This window comes from Plectropomus leopardus, chromosome 18 (assembly GCF_008729295.1).
Source record: "Plectropomus leopardus isolate mb chromosome 18, YSFRI_Pleo_2.0, whole genome shotgun sequence".
NCBI classification, from domain to species: domain Eukaryota; kingdom Metazoa; phylum Chordata; class Actinopteri; order Perciformes; family Serranidae; genus Plectropomus; species Plectropomus leopardus.
Window position 1 is genome coordinate 29,682,080 of NC_056480.1, and position 26,055 is coordinate 29,708,134.

At 40.2% G+C, this 26,055-nt stretch overlaps 1 protein-coding gene across 3 annotated transcripts in view; it reads right to left on the reverse strand.

The window, feature by feature from the left end:
- Positions 1 to 14,091, reverse strand: part of LOC121957600 (gamma-aminobutyric acid type B receptor subunit 1-like) — a 102,839-nt gene extending 88,748 nt beyond the window's left edge. For all 3 annotated transcript variants that reach the window (XM_042506256.1, XM_042506255.1, XM_042506254.1), the window contains exon 1: positions 13,144 to 14,091. In XM_042506256.1, coding sequence (XP_042362190.1) covers positions 13,144 to 13,404 — 261 coding nt within the window. In that variant the 5' untranslated portion in view covers positions 13,405 to 14,091. The remainder of the gene's footprint in view (positions 1 to 13,143) is intronic.
- Positions 14,092 to 26,055: the final 11,964 nt, after the last annotated feature.

Genomic DNA, 26,055 nt, shown 5'->3' on the forward strand with positions numbered 1-26,055 from the left:
ACACACACATACTCATAGGCCACCTGACAGAAAAGCTGACTCCTTCTCCAGTGGTGAGTTCAGTGGCAGTGGGAATACAGCCACTTTGCAGGTTTACCCATGTTTAAAAAACCTGCATGCAACTACTAATTGTGGTAGGAATGAGGTATAAGCATTCATTCAACAGCTGCTGGGGAACTGCTTACACAGAATGAAACAAAATGTGCAGAACATTGTATCATTAATATTGACATTCAGAATTCCAATTTCAGTTTGACTTTAAATAGGGTTAACCCGTGTTATTATATAGGATACCATAAAAACTATTGAATGAATCTAACAGAGCAGATTCAGCAAAGCAGTAGCACTTTTTCAATGACACTGGAGTGCCTTTTGAATGAACTTCAGCATTTCAATCATAATTACAGTAACAGCAAAATTAAAAAGTAATTTTACAGGGGAGCAAGAGGAAGTGCCTTTAACAGCCTCAAATTAAAAGAAATCCTTCAATTCAAAGTAATGAAGCCCCTAAAATAAGTCCTCTGAGATTTGAATATAGACTGTATTCACATTCAATAGTCTGAAATGAGCATTAAATTAATTATGAAGAAATTTTTTTAATCAAATAACCCCTCTATCTGCATTTCCTTTGTGGGGCAAATTCAAATTTTGAAATGGGCTGAAAATGCTGCTGCATCAACCCTTTGAAACAGGGACTGACATCATTTTTCTCATGCTGCATTCTGATGAGCATCTGTCTATGACACATCAAGTATTCTCGAGGTCAGTGAGAAATGTGCCATGTTATATTGTTTTTGTTAACACCAATATTCTTTGCATTTTAATATGATAAAAAAAATGTAAAATTACAATTACAAACCATTTTGGTTTGATTTCTTTTAACAACACTGGGGAAAAAATGCAAGGAATGTCAAGCAAAGTACAAGAAATAGTAGATTTAGGATTTCTTTTTTTAAGGGAAGAAGAGAGTTACTAAAGAGTTACTAGAGAGTTATGTTTATGATTATCATCACAATGTATGTACATTATTTTGCATCTAACCCATCAACTTGCCTGCTAGACCCCATCCCAACTAGGCTACTTAAGGAGGTTTTGCCCCTATTAGACTCTTTATTAGACGGGCTAAATACCACAGTCCTTTTAAGTAGCTGTCATTAAACCTCTTGTAAAGAAGCCCACTCTCGATCCTGAGATTTTAGCTAACTATAGACCGATATCTAATCTCCCCTTTATTTCTAAAATCCTTGAGAGAGTGGGTGCTCATCAACTCTGTGACTTTCTGGAGAACAATAGTCTATTTGAGGACTTTCAGTCAGGTTTCAGAGTTCATCATAGTACAGAGACAGCACTAGCAAAATTTAATAATGATTTATTGATTGCTTCTGATACAGGTCTGGCTTCTGTTTTAATCATATTAGATCTCAGTGCTGCATTTGACACCATTGACCATCAAATCTTACTGCACAAACTGGAACAGTTAATTGGCCTTAAAGGAACAGCACTAGCCTGGGTTAAATCTTTCTTATCAGATCCTTCCCAATTTGTTCACATCAATGATCAATCCTTTGTGCATACTAAGGTCTGCTTCGGAGTGCCACAGGGTTCTGTGCTTGGACCAATCCTTTTTACTTTATACATGCTTCTTCTAGGCAACATAATAAGAAAACACAAATTTCCATTGTTATGTTGACGATACACAATTATATGTATCAATGAAACTGATCAGCTATCTAGACTTCAAACATGTCTTCAGGACTTAAAAGCCTGGATAAGCCATAACCTCATGATGTTGAATTCAGACAAAACTGAGGTTATTATTCTTGGCCCTAAACACCTCAGAAGCTCCTTTTCTAATGATGTAATTTCTCTAGATGGCATTACCTTGGTTCCTTACAACTGTAAGGAACCTCAGAGTTTTATTTGATCAAGATTTATCTTTTGCCTCCCATATAAAACAAACTTCAAGGCTTTCTTTCACTTGCGTAACATCGCAAAAATTAGACATATCCTGTCCCAAACAGATGCTGAAAAATTAGTACATGCATTTGTCATCTCTAGGCTGGATTACTGTAACTACTACTATTATTCGGTTGCCCCAACAAATCACTTAGGTCTCTCCAACTGGTGCAGAGCGCTGCAACATGTGTTCAAACGGGAACCAATAAAAGGGATCATATTTCTCCTGTTTTAGCTTCTTTGCACTGGCTCCCTGTGAAATCCAGGATTTTATTTAAAATCCTCCTCCTTACTTACAAAGCTCTGAGTGGTCAGGCTCCATCCTATCTGTCGCAGCTCATAGTTCCTTACCAACCCTCAAGATCACTGCACTCTGAAAATGCAGGGTTACTTGTGGTTCCCAAAGTTTCCAAAGTAGGATAGGAACCAGAGCCTTCAGCTACCATTCTCTTCTCCTATGGAACCATCTTCCAGTTTCGGTCAGGGAAGCGGACACCATTTTCACTTTTAAGGGTAGACTTAAGACCTTCCTCTTTGATAAAGCTTATAATTAGGGCTGGCTCAGGTTGCCTGGACCAGACCCTAGTTAGGCTGAGATAGGTTTAATCTGCTGGGGGACTTTCTATGATACACTGAGCTCCTTTTTCCTTCTCTTGCTCCCTCCATTTGAAAATCATTCACGTCTGTTTACTGCATTACCCTTACTGCTAAGCTTAGCCTTATATCTGTGACAGCCGTTTGCAAGCTTAGCTTAGCCTCAGAAGTTTAGCTTAGCCTAACATCTGTGATAGCCGTGTAATACTGTCACTACCTGGGGCTCACAATTACGGAGCCTGGGTCTGTTGATCCGCACTACGCTAATCCCATTGCCTCTCGGGAGCGTTCCTGCTACCTTCTTTCCTAGCTTTCTCGGATCCTGGCCGTAACCCTGGTGGTGCCTGATCATGGTGATAGCTGTGCTGGCGCTGTGACCCTGCCTTTGGTTGTGCTCGTGTTGTGGCTGTACTGATACTGTGCCCCCCGCTCGCCCTGATTGTGATCTGGTCCTGGTTGCGCTGATGCCGTGATCATGCCTTTGGACACCTCCCTGTCAATATACACATGAGACTCTTATCAACACCCACAATATCATCATAGAGTGCATTTAATAATTTCACACCTATTGTTATTGTAATATGACATGCGTCTGTTTCTATTATTGCTGTGCCTCTCTCCCCCTCTCTCTTTCTCTTTCCTTTTGCCATGATTGTATTTCATTTGTTATTTACGACATCTATTGCACGTCTGTCCGTCCTGGAAGAGGGATCCCTCATCGTCCTCTACCGCTCTTCCTGAGGTTTCTTCCCTTTTTTTTCCCCATTACAGGGGTTCTTTTTCCGTTTTTTCCTTGGGTGATGTGAGGGTCTAAGGGCAGAGGGATGTCGTACACTGTTAAGCCCTTTGAGGCAAACCATGTTTTGTGATAATGCGCTCCATGATTAAAATTGACTTGACTTGAACTGACTATCGTTAAGTCAGTGGCCTTGTAGGTCATGCTAGGCATATGGTAACAATCGTGAGTAGACTGAACATCATGTCATGTACCCCTCTTGGAGAGGGGCCCCTAAAGTCTGCCACAACATTTTGGATAAGTATCTTTGGGGTCCTGATCCTGACATATTGGTGACTGATAGGTACCAGATGTGTAAACGGCGAGAAGCATATATAGGGCATTGCTTTAGGTTTGGTCTTCGTCACACACTTCTGTCAATGCTGCTGTGCTAACCCGAGCACTCGTATTTAACGTTTCCAGATTAAAGCACCAACCAGTGATCTCACTGCTTAATAAGAGTCATCATAGAAAACTCATCCTTTCACAACTGTAAACGTTTTAAATGGACTCGATATAATTTTGTTCTCTGGTGTTTGCCAACATCAGTATCTGTCAGGGTTTAAACTTGGACCCAAGCTGTTTCCTAGCAACCAGCTGCCTGCATCCTGTCAGTGATTTTAAAATCCATCAGTGCTAAGTTAAAGGAGGCTGCTGAGGCATGAGCTAGATTTCCTCTGCTCAACTACTGACACTGAGTCAACAGGCTCAGTAACAAGCTGCTTGGAGAAAGCTGCCCACTTCGGTCCTGAATCAAATAGATTAGTTTGTAAAGCAAGCCCACCGTAATCCAGAGCTGCACTCCTGGCAGCTGACTCATTGATTAACCCCGTCACTCAGGGGAAATCACCACCACATTCAAATGAGATACTGTAGCTGCAATATCCCCCTCCATCCTCATCCCATCCTCATCCCACTGCGAACCTCTGGGATCTGCCTTCAACTTCCAGCACTGCAGGGCATGGACACACATTCAATCATCTTAAATCATTGCCACATCTCCAGAGAAAGCTTGAGAAATGTTCTGCTCTGTTTTCCAGCTGATGACGCAGTTTTGTTTGTTGTTTGTTTGTTTTTTTGGCCTCTGGGGCATTGCAGCTTGCCGTGCTGGACCGCGATCAGCGGGAGATCCATCAGAGCATGTTCAGTGTGATGTGCAGCTGGTCTGGCAGAGCGGCAGAGTGCTGTAGAGGTCTGTGATCGATGAGCGCTCCGGCCAGCACCTCTTACATTTGGCTAACTGCACTCAATATGGCTTTCTCACACAGACAAGCTTCAATCATCCAGCCATCTGCTCCTGTTTGTGCAATCACTTTAGGTGCATGATCTTGCCTTTTCCTTGGAGCCAAATCTGTGTTTGTTTTAACTATGTTGTCTTGGTTACTGTTGTAAAATCTCCCATGCTGGGTCATACACATGACACCCTGTTAAAACGTCTGTTCTGAACATGGTCCTGTCCTGCTAGCTGTTCTGTTTATTAAAAATGAGATGACTGTATCCCCACATACCTTATGTACATAACAGCGAGGCCACATAACGATGCAATATTCTAGTCCATTTTCATTCAGAACTTACAAAATACTGCCACTTTGTCAGTGCTTTTGGTATGAGATTGCAACGCCAAAAGCCACCTTTTGCATCCGTATAAAATGCAGCTGGACGGCGTCAGGCGAGAACACGGCCGGACAGAGCCGGTTGTGGTGTTATTGTACGCATAAAGCATAATAGTAGACATGGAAGTCCAGTGCACAGCAGCAACAGGCATAGACTTGAGATGAGAACATGTCGGTTGGCTGCATACATAACACACTGTCAAAATGTCACACCCATCCTGCCCATGGTCTCATACTGCCAGCTGTCCTGTTTTTGCAGACACCGTTACACTCTGCCCTGTCATGGCTTAAAGGTGAGACAACTCTGTCCCCCGCTTTCCTGATTGTACCTTTTTTACAGAATGGTGAAGTAGCATAAAGGCATGATATTCCCGCTTTGAACAGGCAGCGAAAAAGGAGCTTGTGTGAGTGTACATGTGTGTGTGTGCGCGCGCGTGCGTGTGTGTGGCATGCAGTGTGTGGTGGGGCTCAGGTGAGAAGAAGCTAAATGAAAGAATGAGATAATTATCATCTAGTAGAAAAATATTTGAAAATAGAAAATCTAAAAGTATGTGACCAACTAGAAATGACTGATATAAACATGTCTGCTCACACAGTACATACTGCACTTCCTCACAGATGTTTAGAGACTGAAAGCCAGGGCTTCTAAGCTTCAACAGATAAAAAAGAGAGTAGGAAAATTGTGTTGCATGAGGAGTTCACAGTCATTAATAAAGCTTAAACATCTATTTGACAAATTGCAGGTGAGGAGTAACAAACATGAGCACTGACCAGTCACACAGAATATAAACCTCCTATAATCCCTGATACATATTATTCTTTCTAATCACAGGGTGCACTGGTAAGAAGCGCAACATGTAATCAACCCTAACCCTGAATTATGTCAAACACTGCATAAACAAATGTTATTTGACACTGACGTATCTAAATCAGTATTGCAAACAGGACTCTAAACACAGCCAGAATGCAGGCCAGTTAGAGCCCATGCACTGTGTGGATGTCCATCATGTCCCTGATGGTTAGATCCAGCCTGTGACAGCTGCTCCTCTTTGCCTGTACAGTTTGTTTGTCATACACTATGCTGTCATGACTCATGCTCCTCTGACAGCTCAGAACTAACCGTGGAGCCCTGATCTGCCATTAGTTCAGTGACTCATATATTCCTGGTGTTGTGCCCATTGATGACTGTTTCCCCGACTGCAAAAACAATCGACCAGTCAGAAATTCGTAAAGCGGAATAGCATCTTCCTACAGCTGGCTACTGAGCCATGAAAACTGTTGCCTTATGTGACAAAGAGCATCCTATTCACATGGCAGGTTCTAAACATAATGTACAGCAACATGACATGTAACTAGTGCCTGTTCTCTAGCACCACACAGCGGACACAATTTCCAATACCTCATTTTGAATGCTTTAGAGTGCCCCAGTAATGAGTCCTAAAACCCCCCAAATTGAGTTTTTGTTCTTGTTTTTTTAATGGGTTTTTGGTTTGACGCCTGTAATAAGGTTTGTGGTTAACACAAGTTTAAAAATAAGTATTTCACTAATAAAAAGAAGGCCCTCATATTACACTCGTCTGCCTCTGCAGCAAAAAGGCACTAATACTTTTGAAACATGAGCAGATAAAACAGAGAAAAAGGATGCTTTGGCTCGAAAGGCAGAAAGCCTACAACTACCAGAGTGCTATGTGCCTGAGGCAATGTGGAATGGTTTGTGCAACACAAAGGCAGCCGGCTGGATCTTGTTTTATAGTTAAACGGTGAGTTAAAACATGTTTCTGAAAACATCTGTGGTGAAAATTATGCAACTCAGTCATAGAATCTTGGTTTATATTTGATCAGCACTGCTTAGTTTTACTGTTTGATCTCTGTTTTCTCAGCCTCCATTTTCACTGGGCAGAAAGCAGTATGGCACCCACTTCCTGTTCACAAACTGTCACCATCACAGTGAGAGGGCATTGATAATATGTTTCTGAAAACATTTTAGGATAGAAAAATGCAGTGCAGTTCCATAATCTTGATTTATTTTTGATCAGCACTGCCTAGTTTGACTGATCCGATTTTGGTCCGTGTTGAAGAGACAGAAAGAGGGGTCTTGAACTGCTGCAAACTCTTTGCATTAGTGAAGGCGGTGGCATAGTTGGTGGCGGTTGGCGGGCAATAAGATTATGCAGAAGTACAGCCTGTAGTTTGAGCCTCAAGAGCAGAGCCAGCGTTAATTAAGTCATTTGGCAGTATTTGTTGGGAGCTGAGGAGGGATATCTAGGCACAGGCGGATGCAGGAAAGTTCATCCACACATGCTACCCACATTTTTATTGATACAAAGCTGGTTGAAAATCGGTGAAGTATTGCTTTAAGAGACTTTAATGTTTTATTCTGTGACATAAAATACATGAGTAAATGCCCCTCTCACAAACTCTGAAGCTTTAACGCTTCTTTAAAAACGACAGTTGCTAAAAAGTGGACCTACAGATCGTTATACCACCAAGCTGCACGGCTTTATGGCCTCATAGTGCTGGCGACGTTTTGTTACGTGACCATGGTGCAGTTTGTTTATGCTTAGCTTTTGCATATTTACTTCTGGCAATTACATTTAGGCTTCAAAAATCCTGAAAATGGTGTTCAATTTGTGTCGATCATTTTCATGAAAAAAATGTTTGAGTATCATAATTGTTTGTTTACCACTGAGCCAATTTTCTGCAATGATTCAAAATCCACTGAAAATCCTATAGGCTTTTTTGATGAGGGAACCAGGGCCACTAACTTGTTTGTCAGCCTGCAGAAAAATGACCTCCCTGGGAAACTCTATAAATTCCCAACAGGAAAGTACATCTAACTAAGCACCCCAACGCACAAGAAGGTGCAGGGCCCTGTTCAGCAGCGTCTGCTACTTTAGCTTAAAGTTGTAATCTGAAAAGAGGTCGACAGTAGTTGGGTAAGAGTTGTGCGTGTGTAAAACATGTCATTGTGCCACTGTTGTATACACCTGAGAGATCTCTATCTAGATTTGGATTCCTTTTCTAAATATGTGAGGGTAGAAACTTTTCCATGTGGTAGCCTAAAATTAACATCATGACATTCAGGATGCAAACTGTTTTAACTGATGTAACAGTCATGTCATTTGTAGATTCAGTGGTTTCTGCAGTGGACGTGCTGAACTAGAAAAAAGGTTGTTGGTGAACAAGATCCAGACTGAAATAAACAATTACTCTAAAATACATTCAGCAAAGGAAGGCAATAGTTGCAATGCATAGCTTTAAATGTAACTTGTTTGAGGTTGAGTCTGAGAAAAATATTGTACAAACATTTTTGACAATAAAGGGACAGTGCATCCCAAATCAAGAATAAAGATTTTCCCTCTTGCCTGTAGTGACACTAATCCAGATAGTTTTGATGTGAGTTGCAGGCTGTTCTCACACACTGTTCACAAGTTTTCATACGAAAAGTGATTTATCCAAATTTGTACATATCCCATGTATTTTGGTAATGAGACCAGTGCAATAATGATAGTAAAAAAAAAAGAAGAAGCCCTGAGCAATCTTGTAAAGAGGCATGTTGGAATGGTGGATGGGTTTAAAAATTAGGACTTTTCCCCAGAGACATGTATTCAGAACCCTGTGAACTTTGGGTCATTTTAAGGCACTTCCTTACCATGTGTCTTTACCTAAACCTAACCAAAGTGACATTTATTGCCTCCACCTAACCTCCCTAACTCTGCTTTAATTATGTGCCCAAAACTGACAAATTACAGGAATACAATATTAAAAAGTTTTATCAGAGTCTAATCAGATCAGTCTAAACCTTCGACCCAACACCTGGATGTGCATCTTTGGTGTTCAGGGTGACAACGATCAAACTAAAATTAGAATTACTGCCAGTCAAGTTACTCTTATAGTTCATATCCATGTCAGCGAAAACATGGATGCTTCACACGCATCTTCCCCCGGCAGCTCAGAAGAGCTCTGCAATCAGCAGTTTACAGATTAGTGTCACCAAATCAGTATTAGACCAAAAGTCTCTCCTTCTGACCCTGAATTATCATGTTGAGTAATGGACAGAAAAGTGCTTCTGCAGAACATTAGGATGTCACAGTTTACCTCTGACCTCTTGGATATAAAATATAAGAACTTCATTATATATTATACTCTAATGGGCATTTGTGGGATTCGAGCATATGAATTTGAGTCATGGCCAAAACATGTTTTATGAGGTCATTGTGACTTTGACCTTTAACCTTTGACCACCAGATTCTAATCAGTCTAACCTTGAGTCCAAGTGAGTCTCTGCTCTAAATATTAAGAAATTCTCTGAATGCATTCTTGAGATATCACTTTCACAAGAATGGGCTTACATACAGATGGAGAACCCAAAAATATTATGCTTGCCGGTGTGGAGGCATAAAAACAAACACATAATTGCTTTCAAAATTCTTTTGGCATGAAGGCGAATATTAAAGGAAAAGAAGTCATCGAACCCCTAAAAGCCCTCTATATGGTTGAGGAATCGAGTGTTTTTTCTAAAACAGGAAATAAAATCAAGTTTTCATCGCAAGGACATCCAGAGAAATTCAAATCCACTTGGCGTCTGATAACACAATAGTGATGAACTCCATAGGATACTCCATAGATTCATGACTCTTTTTCTGTTACCTTGGGCTTTTTTTTATTCCACTACTTGCTTATCTTTTTCTTTTCTATTTTTGTTAATACTGGAAAGTGCCATTTGGTGTTTGAGGTAGTGATTTGTTTTGCAGAATTTGGATAAAGTGAACAGGAGAAAATCACATGTATGACAGTGTTCTTTGAGTTTTTGAGAGTAAATGTAATGTCTGAGCCTGAGGACTTGGATTACGTGAAGTCACTTAAAACATTTGGTCACTGTTTGGCTTTTGCTTTTTATTTTAGCGGTGCCCCCACCCTTTTCTATTTTTGTAAAGCGACCTTGAATCCTTGAAAGGCGCTACATAAATACATTGTATTATTATGATTATTATTTCTGGACTCTTCTACTTCAATGTATTTATTATTTCTAACTGTTTTTGCATGAACATCTAGTTTTGACAACAGAAATAGATGAACAGGAAAGTTTCTAGGGTGAGCAGGCAGGAAGCCATTGGCAGAGAGCGTGGTACTATAGGAATGTGTGGAGGCTGTATAACGACAATCTTAAACAAGCACACACACATGCAGTTGTTATGCCACTATACAGCAGGTAGAACATTTCTCTGGGGCTGCGACCCATTTTATGACCTGAATGCTGTTTTAAAAGCATACAATACACAGAGGACTGCCAATTATCCTAATGATGGCCCAACATGATGTGCAAATGTAATCACAGTGCGGAGATATAAATAAAACAGCTGCAGTCACACAGGCTGATATGAATATGATGAGTTCATGAGGAGGTGCAGTCTACTGCATGCTCTCAGCTCACAGAATGCAAGCTAGCCAACGATGTCATTTTCACAAAAGTTCTAAGGTTAGCTCTTTCTGTACCTTTTGTTGTAACTAATTGTTTCATCGGTTGTAAATAAATCACTAATTTCTTTGAGATCAGTTATGGATCATTGACCCTTTAAAATCTGAGCAAATTAGCTTAGCTTCATTTAAATATATGGAAGAAGGCAATTATCAATAAAAAAGGACATATGTTGGGTTGCCAGGTTGCCAAAGTCTAATCTGCAGGTGTGATCCTTTACTTTGTGGACCCTACCAGTGGTGTAATAAAACAAAGTAATAATAATTTAGTATAGTACTCATGTATTTTGGGAGGCTTTGTACATTACTTGAGCTTTTATATTTCTTTCAACTTTCACTTTAAGTCTATTACATTTCCCCTGAGCATTTCAGTTACTTACTACAAAATAGGGACAGACAAATGAAGGAATGGGAGGGAAGGAAAAACTGGATCTGAGTTCTTTTAGTTGTGAGAAAAAAAGACCTTGTTTTTCTGTAACTATATTATAGGCTCCATTTTTAAGATGGTGTGCATGTTACAGACATAATGTCATGATCAATAATCAGAATCCTAATAAATGAAAGGAAATTAAATCATTCTCAGAATGCAAACTGCTTGCTTATTTATTTCCAGCATTTACTTGCACTTTTACTTTCAATACTTTAGTGTATTTAATATAATACAATTACTTTTGATACTTGAGTATGGTGAATATCAGATGCTTGAAGACTTCTGCTCAAGTAATATTCTAACAGTTGACTTTCAGCTTCTAACAAAGTCATTGATTCAGTGCCATATACTATATTGTAGTTTTTTTGCCCTCAGTTCCACTTTGAGTGGCTTTGTTTGCTCCAAAATGCTCTGTGCTTTGTCTCCTCTTGTGTTTGTTTTCACTGTCTACTCTTCTTTCTTCAGAACACACCATGTGAAATAAATTTTCTCTGACTCTCTTATTTCCTTGAATGTTGTCTCTCATATCGAGTCTCTCCCCTGTGTGTGTATCTCACTCAGTGCTTATCAGAAGGCATAGATTTGATTGGCTGAGTAGCATCACATGAGATGATTTAAAGTGTGCAGTTAGCCTGAGAGTTTCCTCGTTGGCCAAAGTGCTGCTTCAAATGCTGCTCTGGTTCAAAGAGAAACCGTCAGTGAAATTGAACCATTCTCAGTAATTTATCGGTTACAGGTCTGGGTGTTTCGTTATTTCTCGTTAACACGGGAAATTGTCCGCCTTTATCCCCTGTCTTGTTGTGTACATGAAAGTATGTCAATGAAGTCATGAATAATTGTATGAAGATGTATGATTCACTTCACGTTTGGTCAGTTTGGAAATTTTTGAGGATCTCCGAGTCCTTCACTCTGAACCTAGTGAATAACAGGACAGACGGCACGCTTCAAAAATGACATCATTGTGTTCTAAACATCTGGTCTTAACATTCAGACACCCTGGAGTCAGTGAGTCTAATTTGTGTATGTAATGTTTATTTAAAAGGGACATAGCATACTAATGAACATTACATCTAAATACTTTCACATGTAATCATTTTCTACAACGCCCTCCTTGTCCCTCCTTAAATCAGCTACTGAATGTATTAGAAATGTTGATAATTCATTAACAATTGCATGTGGGTCTCACTTTCTAATTAGCCTTCAAGTCTGTTATAAACGATAGTTACTCTTTAATGACGGGTTTTAATAAGACGTCTGCAGCTGTGTGTTATTAACTTGTTAATGCATGAATTTGGGCCAAAACTGTCTGCAGCACTTTACGGGACTTTACTGGTCAAATGATCTAACCAGTAGAAGGGAGTTTACACAACCTGGCAACCCAGAGGTTGTTTGTATTTACCCTTTGAAATCGGGACTGACATCACTTTTCTTGTGCTGCGTTCAGATTCCTAGTAGTAGTAGTCCTGTAAGTGTTTAAACCTTTGAATCTTAAGTACATTGGTTTGGTTTCTTATGAAAGTATGGAGAAAAAGGCAATGTGCAACCTGGTAAGAAATGTAGAGAATTGTATATAAAAAATGAATTAAATAATTGATGGATTAAATTGTATAATAAATGATTAGATAATAAATGATTGAAACAGAAATATACATATAATACAAAAAGCTGGGGAAAATACCCAGAAAAGTATACTATAATGATCATAAATATATAATTAAATTCTTGTTGCAGAATTGTTATTATTTTAAATACTTTTTCAGGTCATTTTCTCATTGACCTTTGACTTTCTTTTTTTTGGTGGTATTTTTACATTATTTTCTTGTACTTTTTAAAAATCATTTCTCACTAATTTTGGGTCATTTCCCAAGTTTATTATTGCCTTCTTCCCAAAGGGTTAATGGTTTTAACTGATCCATAAAGAATATAGATTGATTTGGTAACCATAGAAAAAAATATTTTTTCAACATACAACAGGTGCCTTATTTGAATGTTTTCATTTGCACAACCCAAAAGATCATGACTGCTCATGTAACCGCTGCCGTTAGTTTATACAGACATGTATTGAACGGTTGATGCTGATGATTGTATGAACGTTGCATAATCTACAGGAAACTAGTGTCTTCCCTTGTGTTGTGTTGTGTAGTTGAATAACTGCTTCACCTCGTGCAGCCACGTGTGACAAATCCAGCCAATTCTGATTCTGATCAACATACAATTCAGTCAAAGATGGAGAGAGCTGAATGTATACCGTGAGTGACAAAGACTGTGTAGTAGCTCTCAGTGTGGAAGGCACTCACCATGCTGTCATAGTAGATCAGCTCTAGCTCGTAGTCCGGCAGGATGTCGGTCCTCTTATTCACCAGGTCCAGAGCCATCTGAGCGGCGGGGAGACAGGCTTGTCCTCCGGGCCAGCCTCCACTCATGGGAAACAGGGCTCCGATGTAGAGCTTCTTCTTGCCTAGAGCCGGGCAGGAGCAGGAGAGGAGCACAGTGAGGGTGAGAGTCAGAGAGGAGCGGAGGACGGACCTTCGGAGGAGGCTTTGGCAGAGCCGAGACATCTCTCTTGGATGCTGAAGGCTCGGTCGGTGAGTGTGCACGGGTGACTGTGCGTGGGTCAAGACGAATCAAGTCCCATGTGCTGCTGATGCTCCTCAGAGATCAGAGCGTATTTAGAATTTAGAGCTCAGTTCTAGTTTGACTGTTTCTTTTGTAGCAAAAACAGAATCAATTATTACAAAATAATTCTCCAACTAAACAGCACTGTGGAGACGATCTCCTCTCTATCATGCAACTGATCCTCGTGCAATTTACTTAATGCAATCAATAAAGAGCAGAAAATAAGTTTAGTGACAAACACAGATAGGAGTTGCTGTTTGCAGCCTAACTTGAAAATCAAGGCGAGATTTGGGATTAAATCAGGCTTTTAGTTCGTGCCGCTGTCCCAAGGTGCTGAAACTAAACTTGCGGAGGCTCCGTGATGTTCTCACGCTGAAAACTGATCGTCCCTTTTTCTCCTGATGGAAAATCTACAGAGTTCCACTGTGTCCGGATCCTCGCGTCATTTATCTGCCCTTCCTCATCAACCCGCCTACATACTAACAGCTCTCCCGTCGAAAGGCTCGCTATAACGCTCAATGCAGGCTGCAGGAGAACACCGCAAAAAACGACAAATATCCGCCTGCAGTCATCCAGCGGAGTCTACGAGGAGAGAATTAGGACGCAAGGTCGATGTGAAGATGAAACAGTCGTTGCTGGAATGCGGTCAGCCCCTCTGGAGAGTGACGGGAGCGGTGTGAGCTTGCAGGTTTATGCGCGAGATTGTGTCGGACTGCAGCAGCGTGTGTGAGAGAGAAAGAGAGAGAGAGAGAGAGGGGGGGGAAGGAGCGAGGAGGGAGGAGGGATGTTCGGTCTCTCTCTTTCACAAACCACTTTGAATTTGCAATCCCTTAACAGGGCCCCGCTCATTTATCTTTCCTCCCCCCGCTCCTCCGACAACAAGCCTCCCTCTCTCCTCTCCCCTCTCCCCCTACCCTTACTGCCGTCTCTCCATCCTCCTCTACACCACCATCCCACACGGACAAATGGGAATTAGGAGTCAAAGTAACTGACCTTGCATTGCAAAATCCGACAAATTGATTGATTGCGCCCTAAGAATGACTATAACTATTAATCCTAATTTAACTAGATCATAATAACTTCCAATCTTAATTTCTGTTTACTTTATATGTAATTGTTACATTTATTTAAATAGTTGTATTTGTTTAATTTTGCAAAATAAAAATGACATGATATTAGCTTGCTCTTTCTAAGTGATAGAAACTTCAGTAATCCAAATAAGTCTGATTTAACTTGTTGATGACAAAGAGGAGTTAGCCAATGATGAAGTTACATACAAATATGACTGACTACACCGTAAAATATGGCAAGTTGATCTAACTTGAAATCATCTTGGAAACTGATTGCCTTGAAAACTGTAAGTAAATTTAACTATTAATCTTAAATTATCCGAACTTCATATCTAATTGTTAGTTTACTTAAAATTTAGTTATCTTTTCTCAATTTTGTGAAGTTGTTGCAAAAATGAACGTTTTAAAATGACAAGTTTAATCAAACCAATCCTAAGTTTTAGTGACTTCAGTAAACCAAGTTCATTGAGCTATAAATCTGTATTCTACTTGCTACAAACTACATAATCATAATAGTATTTTCTTAAACATGTTAACAAATCAGAACTCACAGATCTCCTAACTGCATCATTGGCTAAATCCTCTTCGTCATGTTCTGGTTAAGTCAGACTAACTTGGTCTACTAAAGTTGCTAAAACTTAGAAAGAATAATGTAATTTTTCCTGTCATTTTTAATTTGCAACAATTTCACAAATTTAGTAAACACGGCTACATTTCAAGTAAACACTTAAATCAAGATTAATATTATTTTAGTCTTAAATTATATCTATTTCACTTTCTCAAGGCAATCAGTTTCCAAGATTATTTTAAGTAAGATCTACTTGTACGGTTTTACAGTGTAGTTTGCGATCAGCAGAACACAAATATAAGGCACAGTACACTTGGTTTACTGAAGTTGCTGAAACTTAAAAAGATTGATTTAATCAAACTTGTCATTTTTAAGTTGCAACAACTTCATAATGTTAAGTAAATATAACTAAATTTTAAGTAAACATAACCCTCAGGTATAAAGTAAACATAAATTGAGACAAATCGTTTTAGGTACTTACATTTTTCAAAGCAATGGATTTCCTAGATTTTTTATATATAAATCAGATTGTGGACTTTTGGTTTAAGTTGCACACACACTTCCCTTGCCTATAGGTTCATGCATTACTCTGTTAATATTATTTCACATTCACAATTTAAACAACTGCAATTACAATTCTTCTGGACCAACTGTATTTTTTGCCAGCATGGAAAAGCCTAATTAAACCATAATGGGAGGCTAGAGATTTACACTGAATCTCACTGATTCATTTTATTCAATCACACAGGGACCAGGGTCAGATTAACAGTCTACAGGGACCAAATGCAAAAAGTACAGCTTTTTCACAGCAGCAGCAGCATGTAAAATTTCATATTCGATATATGAAGGTATAAGTGCCCAACACTAACAGCCACCCCATATTCTCACACATATTTTCCTTATTAAACAGAGAAATACAACTGCACACCTTTTGAATTCAACTTCCTCTCAGTCACAGAAGACTGACAGGGCTTAATTTTTCTTGTTAAAGGTGCATTTTGCAAGATCTGGACATAATTTTAGTTTCAAAATTCAAAGAATGAACTATCCCTATCAACAGTGTGAAGTAACCCCTTTGACATTATGTCCAAAGAAGCCTATGGATTGCCATGCACTGCTAGAAATCCACTGCTAAGCAGCAAGGGAAGGGCTGTCCCTTCTGTAATGATACACCCTGGCCTGGGAGGCCATAGTGAGTCACTGCAGCCTCTAGTGAGTCACTGTAGTAGAGCTGGATACAGTATAAAACCTACGATGAAGTGAATTAGTTAGTTAGTGTGTGAGAAACACAGCAAAGGCAGAAGCTCCAGGAAAACGGCCATTCTCCCCATCACAAGCAGCTCCTGGAGAGAAGCAATGCTCCGCAGCAAAGAGAAGAAGCGATGTAAGAAGAAGCAAAACTAGAGTAAATACTGGTGTGGCTTTTTAAAACTGGAAACAGCTTTTGGAGAGTAAAAACATGTGGTTTGATGCTGAACTTGAAACATTTCTTTTAGACTGGTAAGTAACATCTAACGTTGACTATTTGATGAAACCTATCTTTAGTGTAACTAATGACAAAACAAACTGTGGGCTGACAGTTCACCATAAACTTTTCAGATGGCGTGATGTGACTGTTTTCGTGTCACTGTGGTGTTGCTAAAACTGAGCTCAGTGAGCTATAAAGTAAACGCTACACAAACGTCACACATGAAGATCAAAACACAGCAGCCTTATTCTGACCAGCTGTATTCTTGCTCTGCTGTCAGTTATAAGTTGCCTTTATTTATGACTGATGACTGTGTAAGGTTGACCAGTTCACCTTATTGTAACCACCTGGCATAACTGTTATGAGATAAGGCAAGAATAAAAGTTAGGAAACTTTGATACAAATACAAATAGGTCATTTAAAGGGTAGACTACTGCCCCCATTCAGTTGGACTGGGTGGCTGGTAATTGCAAAAAGGTCCTTTAACTCATCATAAAACACACATCATTCAAACTCGACAGAAACAAAATAAAACTCAACCAAACCATCTTGGTTACTCTTGTTAGTACTCTAGTTGGTAAATCCACTGTTCTAACAATCATGGCTCCGGTTAGATGTAAAAAACATGCCGTTATTACCCATGCTCTCTCTGCCTGCTGCCCGCTGGCTGCTTACAGTCCTATAACTTCTCCCTCTAGCACTAGGTGTTGCTGTGTCTTTCAGATCAGCTGCCTGTTCACCAGTAGAGAGTGGAGACTGAGCTCTGGTGCATGCTGTGCACTACATACAATGAGTTAAATAGAAAGAGGAGAGCCTGTATTTATGACAGTTAAAAAGCATACCTTCAGGATTTGTAAATACCCTGGTATACTGAAATACTGTGATACTGCCCAAGCCTATTAGATAACCTAAAAGTTGACCACATTCCATTTAGGTGATCTAGCTCAAAGGTTCTGGTATCATACATGCGCACTGACATGGCTTAATGAAGGAACTGAGTCATCGTTAACTTTCCCTGCAGTGACAGGTCTAAATGTGTGCTGTGAAAAATGTCTATTAATCTCCCTCTACTCGCACTGTGTATCCAACCTGTTGCCCTTCAGCCTAGTTGCCAGAACAAAATGTTTGCATTATTTGTGTATGCTCACCATAGATATGCTACATTTGTATATTTCACATGTATGACATAGTTCAGATCACATGTACCAGCATATGAGTTGAGTTTCTCATCAGGAGGATGAGGGGAAGGGAAGGTACATGGCGTGACATCAAGGTCAGATGGCTGCCAAGCAGCAGACAGCTATGTAAGACCATCAAATTATTTTATTAATGTAATCTAACTATTTAAAAATATATTATAGGCAATATATTGTTTACAGAATTTGTATTTTTTAAGGCTGATACCAATATTTTGGAGTACCCAGAATTGGTGAGGCTATCAGATGAAACAAAAAAAATTACAGGTCCAGTTCTCCCAACGCATGCATCTTCATCTACTGGTATTAATATTTTTAGTGTTAGTATTATTAGTTCTTTTGTGTGACTACATGACGTATTATGATTAGTATGTGTATTATTTGTCACAACAGTTTCCAAGGTGAATGTGCTAAAAAAAGAGAGAAAAAAATCCTTATATCTGCTTTAATAACTAACATGAGTTTTAATCAAGTCTGTAAGCCTAAACACGTAAATCAAGATGTGATTAAAGTTTGTAAATTACATGTAAATGTTTTTAATCGCATTAATCAAGGGCGACCCTGGCTAACATTCCTGTCTTTCAGAGGCTGTACTGGGCTGAGATTTAAAAGCGAGAGTGATGATACTGGTAACACAGGAAACTATCTTGTCAGGAAGGTGACTAAATAATGCTCCAAAGTTAGGCTAAATTTTGACAAGGAAAAACTGCATGACCATTTCCCTGAGGAACCTTGACCTCTGACCTCAAGATATCTGAACAATCTCTTGGTGCTCATGAGTCTCCCCTTTACAGACATGCTCACTTTACAAGGTACAAGGTACAGGGTAACTGTATTGGCATTTTCTTAAATGTGGTTTAAGAAAAAATGAAATTAAAGTTGATTTTAAATCCTGCAAAATCTTTTGGTGTAGAAAGGAGGAGTTGAGGAGTCTCACAGCCTGGGGAAATAAGCTGCTCTGTAGTCTGTTGGTTCTGCAGCAGATACTTCTGAATCTTTTTCCAGATGGCAGCAGGGTGAACAGACTGTTACTGAGGTGGTGGCTGTCTTTCAGTATCCTTTGGGCTCTGTGCAGACACCTCACTTCAGCGAGGTCACTGATGATCTGTAGATGGGAACCAGTGATGTTCTGGGCAGTTTTTATCACCCGCTGTAGAGCCTTCCTATCCCGGGCTGTGCACGAACCATGTCAGTTTGAGATGTTTCCAGTCTGTATGCTTTCTATTGCTCCTCTGTAAAAGTTAACCAGGATCTTGCTCTGGAATTAAGCCCTCCTAAGTTTACGTAAAAAGTAGAGCTTTTTCTGTCTTTTCTAACCTGGGTGGTGATGCGCGATGACCATAATAGGTTCTCAGTGATAGTAATTATTTAGTAGTAGTAATTAATAGTAAAGGAACCTATAGCTGTTCACCTGCTCCACATCAGCGCCACTGATGTAGACAGGATTGTATGTCTTTGCCTTCTTTCTAAAATCAGCTCCTTGGTTTTACTGACATTGAGCAGTAGGTTGTTCTCTGTGCACCACTCTACAAGATTGTTGATTTCCTCCCGGTATGAACTCTCATCGTTGTTTGTAATACAGCTGATGATGGTGGTGCCGTCCGCATACTTAACAATAGAGTTCTCGTGATGTCTAGGAATGAGGTCATGGATGTACAGTGTGAACATGAGGGGGCTGAGCACACAGCCCTGGGGGGCTCCAGTGTTGAGCACTAATGTAGAGGAGGTGAGACTGCCAATCCTAACCCTCTAGGGTCTGCATGTAAGGAAGTCCAGTATCCAGTTGCAGAGTGTTGTACTGAAGCCCAGAGTGTTAAGTTTCATGGGAGAGATTGTGTTGAATGCTGAGTGAAGTCAGCAAACAGCATCCTGATGTAGCTGTTCTGATTCTCCAGGTGAGTGAAGACTGAGTGAAGAGCAGCAGATATGGCGTCCTCTGTGGATCTGTTGGCTCTGAAAGCATACTGGTGGGGGTGCAGATTGGCAGGGATGTTGTCTTTGATGTGCTGGAGAACCAGTTTCTCAAAACACTTCATCAGGATGGGGGTAAGAGCCACAGGGCGGTAGTCATTAAGACTAGACACAGCAGCCTTTTTGGATACAGGAACGATGATGGTTGTCTTGAGGCAGGAGGGAACAGTCGTTTGTGAGAGATAGATGTTAATAATGTCAGTTATAACATTAACAAGCTGATCAGCACAAGTTTTTAGTACTTGTCCTGGAATGTTGTCTGGTCCTGTGGACTTGTTTATATTCATTCTCATCAGGAGTTTTCTCACATCTGCTGTAGCCACTGAGAGTGGCCGGTCCTCTGGAGTAGACTTTCACAGCTGAGTCCTTATTAAGAAGGTCAAAACAAGCGTAAAATGTGTTCAGCACGTCCGGCAGCGTGGTCTCACATATGATGGGAGAACTCCTGCTTTCGTAGCCTGTGACATTTTGAATTGCCTGCCACATATCTAGTGCTGTTGCTGTTGAGGTCTCTCTCCAGTCTCTGCTGGTGTCTCCTCTTAGCCTCCTTGATGCCAGCTCTCAGTCACGCTCTGGCAATGATGTTATTCTGGTCCCATGCAGATTGTTGCATGCAGTATAAATGTGTTGTTTTTGCCTATTTGTATTTGAATATTTCTGCATACTGGGGTCCCTAAACAGTCCTGAGATTGTTCCCACCTACGAGCTGAGCACACAGGTGCAACTAATCAGACTGATGTCTGCAGGTAATCGCATTGCCAAAGAATCTCCACAGAGCTGTGGATGAATCTAAAGTTAACTAAAGCGCTGTAAAAAGCTAAACTGACTGCAGATCAGTCATGGTGGAAGACTCTGGTGTGAGGGGCATCCTCAGGTTTGCATGTTGTGACTAGAACTAGTCATATGTATTACTGTCTCGGGTGGAACAACAGCTTCACACATACAGGAGCTGTGTGAATCAGAGAGCGCAATTAAACTGGAACTCCTGTGATAATGCTGTCATTTGATTCCCAATCAGGACAATCTGGAAAGAATTGCTTTAAATTGTCAATATGCACATTGAAATGCAAAATAATGGAACTTCCAAACATGCAATAAAAAATGTGACAATTAACGATTCACTATTGAAATTCAGCCATTACAAAAATAAATCATTTGACAGCCGTAGTTTAAATATATTACATCCACTAAGTCATTTTCCAAACACTGTTCAGCTTATTCATTCACATTATGACGTATGCTACTAATCTGTTTGCAGAAATGTGGGACATTCTCAAATGAAAAAGCTGATTCCACAGTCAGCAGATAACAGCTGTGGTTAGGTTTCCATGCATTTGTTGGCACAAATCAGCTTTTTTTCATATTTTTATCTATTCAGTTCCTTTATTGTTGACTTCACAATGTCAATACAATCTTTTAATTTAGCAGAGAGATCTTATTGAGCCACAGTGAATCATGCTCTGCCGCTCCCCCACACACTCCCACATTTACACATTTCTTCATTACTGACTCCTCCTGAGAGTGGTGATGCCTTCCATTTTGTCCCTGAGTGTGTGTGTGTGTGTGTGTGCGTGTGTGTGTGTGTGTGTGTGTGTGTGTGTGTGTGTGTGTGTGTGTATCTTTAATAATGTATCAGCACAGTGACGGGCTGACACCGATCCCTCTCGCTTCATTCTCATTTATTTTGGTTCTTTCTTGTCTGCTGCTCTCGTGGTGTATGTGGCGCTGCAGCGTGATGTCTATCTCTCTCTGCTCCATCCTATTTCGGTTTCTAGGCACAGCTCTTTACCTGACTGACTCTCATTTTCTCGGGTGGGTTGATATGTATCTCCGTGCCTCCTCCTATCTATTTCGCCATCTCACTGGGATTATCCATGCTACTAGAGGAGGGAGGCGTGTATCCGTGCCTCCCACATCCCTCAGCTCTGGCTCATTTCTATCAACAAACCGTGCTGTCATTTGCTGTGACTTCAGAGCAGACAGCTCAGCACACACAACTTGTTAAACCAGTTTCCATGGACATGAAACTGGCAGGACGACATGGTGCTATTACGCCTCCTTATCCATTCTGAGTTTCTGCCCCCTCAGTAAATTTGAGTAACACTTTGAGCAGAGCTAATAAGTGATTCTGGCTTCATAAATAATATTCTAATTTTGTAAGATGGAGCACTCATGATGAAGTGGGTAAAAGCAGAGCTGCTGGTGTTCAATGAATACCTTTAAAGAGCTTAGAAGAGTTCACTCGTCTAATTCGGTTCCCTTTCTTCAAGTCAATTATGTACTATAAACTGTACAAGTCATGATTTGTTCATATACAGCTAAAGTGAGCTGTGCAGCTGTATTTAGCCCCATCATATGTTACCTGTGCACATCATGCACAGAGCACCTGAAGCTGGCCAGCATCCCTTATCCTGAACACTTCTCTGCTCCGATCTGCTGGATGTCACTTCATTTGTGGTAGCTGAGGGGGGCTACGTTCCCATACAGGACTGGCAGTAACATCACAAAATGGCCACTGTAGCAGACACTACATGTCCCAGAATGCCCCACCACTTTCAAAATAAGTGCTTAAACCACCTAATTGAAGCAGAACTGAGGAGCCACTCAAACAGCAAAAGAAAGGCAGCAGAGAGAGCTGAAGGAGCTGCACAGACCCCAGACATCCAGGAGCGTGAGCCTCCTGCAGACTGTGAGATTTTTTGCAATCTTATAAGTTTAGTGCAGCTACATTCTGCAACATGGATCTTTCATTCATTCATTCATTCACAGTTTATTCACAGAGTCGATAAAAATAAAGATACAAACACGATTTCAAGTAAAATAAGATGTGTGAAATGGGACACCCTGATAAGCTCTTCAAAGCTTGTAAATAAGTGCCCAGACATTAAATGACATACATGTTTACAGATATAAATTTCATCCTTTAACTTAACTCCAACATAAAACTTCAAAAGCATTCAAAATTACTTTCAGATTCTTAAACTATAGTAACCTTAATACAACAAATCCATCTTAATAAACTTGGGTATAACATCAAGATTGATGTATGCAGACTGTTTGACTACATCACCCAGTGAAATCACAGCTATGATGCAAGTCAAAGGATGTCAATACACACGAACAAAACATCCTTGGTGTGTGTCATCCATCTTCACCACTGTTGTGGTAAGCTAACAATTAAAACCCTTGTTTAAGTGGTATTTATGTGTGTCAGAAAAAAAGTCTGAAGAGGAGAATGTGGGCGCGATTGTGGCTGCAGAAAAGAGGACAATCTCATAACTCGGTTGAGCGGATCATCCAGAAGTTTTGAATCCAGAATTCCTCTGTGAAATTGTGGACTATTGCTTCCCAGAAATCCCTCATGCATGGATGCTCCCACTTAAAAGGGGCTCACCTTTCCATTGTCACTCACCTAACACACCTACTGGCCTTTGATTGGAAATAATGACGGTTAAAAATACATCTGCTAATGTTTTGAACATTCATCACAATGCCTCTTGGAATATTATCGGCAGAGGAGATGTTGCATAACATTACTCAGTGGAAACACAGTCATCTCGCAATTGTGTTTTATCGACATTTTGAAAATATCGCTTAAGTTTTGTGCAAATCTGTAATGGACCTTTGCAGCAGCTGGGGTTCCATTCCAACCAGTTACCCTTTGCTGCAAGTCATCGGCCCTTTATGCCCCTGAATACCTGTCTTTCTACAGCTGTCCTGTCTGTAAAGGTGAAAAGAACTTAAAATAAGTAAATAAAAAATAAACATTCTGTGGTAGTCATGAGCAGATATTGTAGTGAAATTGAATGTAATCTGGCATTTGCAGATTTGACTAATTCCAACGTTTGTCTGATGACAGAGTTGTTAGGACTTTCTTAAAGAATGTGTCTGAAAAGTTGTAAAATATTCATACTGGGCACATCTGCAAAACATTCGCCTTTGTTATTGGGCACTTACAGAAACAGAAAAGTCTGACTTGAATTGAGAGAAAAGAGGTATTTTTCAATACTGAACCAAGACCACAATCTTTCCCCACTCCTGATAAACCCAAGACCTTTCTAAGTTTAAGCAACCTAAACCTATCCACTTACAGGATACAGGAGCCAGGATGTGAACCTGGTCTCCACAGTGTCTCTATAGGTGCTCCATCCCCTCACTGCCACCTAGGAGAAAGGTTCAGTAGATTGGGTAAATTTGCAGGAGCTGCCTTAGGGTCCTCCCTCTTTTTAGTAGTTAATTAGATGACAAAGTTTTTGCACCACAGAAAACCAACAGGTGAGTGGCCCCTGAGCAGTGGCTCACTTTGCCCACTTGGTAATCTAACCTTATTTATATATTCATCAATCTGTTTAGCATCTTGTGGCTGCGCCTGTGTCGTGCTTGCACTGATGCTGTGGTCCTGTCTGTGGCTCTGCCTGGATAGTGGGTCATGGTTGCACTGATGCTGTGATCCCACTTGACACCAACTACTACTGCCATTATTATTAGTCATGCCTCCACTATAAATAAACATATAACTGTTAATGCCACAAGCATGGGCTGCAGTGTTTGCATGTAGTGTTGAATGCTGTCATGGATTGCATTTGTTGGTTTTGTGTTTATTACTATCTTTGTGTGTCCCTCTCTCTTCCTCTCTCTCTTTCTCTCTCTCTTCCTCTCTCTCGTATGTATAATTTTCATAAACTGTCATTTTCTTATTCTTTACGACATCTATTGCTTTGTCTGTTCATCCTGGAAGAGGGATCCCTCCTCAGTTGCTCTTTCTGAGGGTTCTACCATTCATCCTCCCCCTATTATAGGGTTTTTTCGGGGGAACTTTCCCTTAGTCAATGTGAGGGGATGTCGTATGTTGTAAAGCCCTCTGAGGCAAATTGTGATTTCTGATAATGGGCTTTATAAATAATACTGACTTGACTTGAACTGAATTGACATAAGGATTTATTTGACAATATAGTGTCTTTTACCTAATGAGTAGTTCAAAACCAAATGAAACTAACTATAAGGGCATTTATAATAATGGTAAAAAATAAACTAAAATTATAAAAATACAAAAAAATATATAAATAAAAAGACTATAAGGTCCAGTTTTTTAAGTAAAACAGTGGAATCAAACAGAGAGCAGCTGCAATGGTTCATATTTTTCCCCGTCTCCGTTATACCTTTCTTTGTTCTGCCTCTGCTGTCTTCTCCTTGTTGCTTCACATCTCCCCTCTCTTCTCTCTAACCAAGTTTTACATTTCTATATTTTTCCAGACACTATATAAATCTACTGTATAAAAATAATAACTTGGATTTATATAGCCCCTTTCAATGTACCCAAAGCCACTTTACAGAATTAAGAAACAAAAATAAACATCTAAGTAAACAAAATGAAAATGAAATAAAGAACAATCAGAAACATAAATAATAATAGCAATGATTGTTGGAGATGAGCGAGCATAAGCCTCAGTGATCAAATGCAGTTTTTTATAAATGTCCAGAGATAGGGCTTTGTGAATCTGTCAGGTGAGGTGTTCTAGAGGGTGGAGGCTGCCACACTGAATGCTCTGTCACCAAAGGTTTACAGGCTGGTGTGGTAGGTGAAGAACATTCCTGTGTCCGAGGACCAAAGATTATATAGGGTCTGGAGGTAGTCAGACAGGTACTGGGGGGGCTAGGGCATGAAGGGGCTTGTAGGTAAGGAGGAGGAGTTTGTATTGGATGCAGGATTTGATTTGAATTTGATTTGATTTGAGTGAAGTTGAATGAGGGTAGGGTGATGTGCTGCCAGGGCTTGGTATGGGTGAGAACCCTGAAAGCTGAGTTGTGCGCATACTGGAGCCTGTCCAGGACCTTGTTGGACACCCTGAAAGGAGTCCTTTGTAGTGGTCCGGACAGGAAGGTCTCTGCTACAGTATCAGAGAGTGATGAGCAGAGTCTGGGGGCTGGGAGGGTAGAGGGAGAGCGTGGAGTCCAGGATGCACCTGATACCAAGGCAAATTCCTTGTAAGTGAAAACCTGTTTGGCCATAAACCTTATTTTGATTGTGAAACTCAATTATCCAAAAATATTCTTAATTGAAGGCTCGATATGTATTGAATTACTTTCATTTAAAGCAGTCTGTTTTTTTACAGTTGTCATTGGTCATAGGTCAAGGTTATTTGGCCATTTTGGAAGGCAATGAAGGTTTGTTAATAAGGTATTGCAGGATTTGTCAATCTGACCAATTGTAATATCTCTACAGCTACAACTTAGACATCACTATCAGGAAAATATTCCATGTCTATCTCCCTCCTCCACTCATTAATCAGTCAGTGACACTGATCCATTTCTCCCCCAAC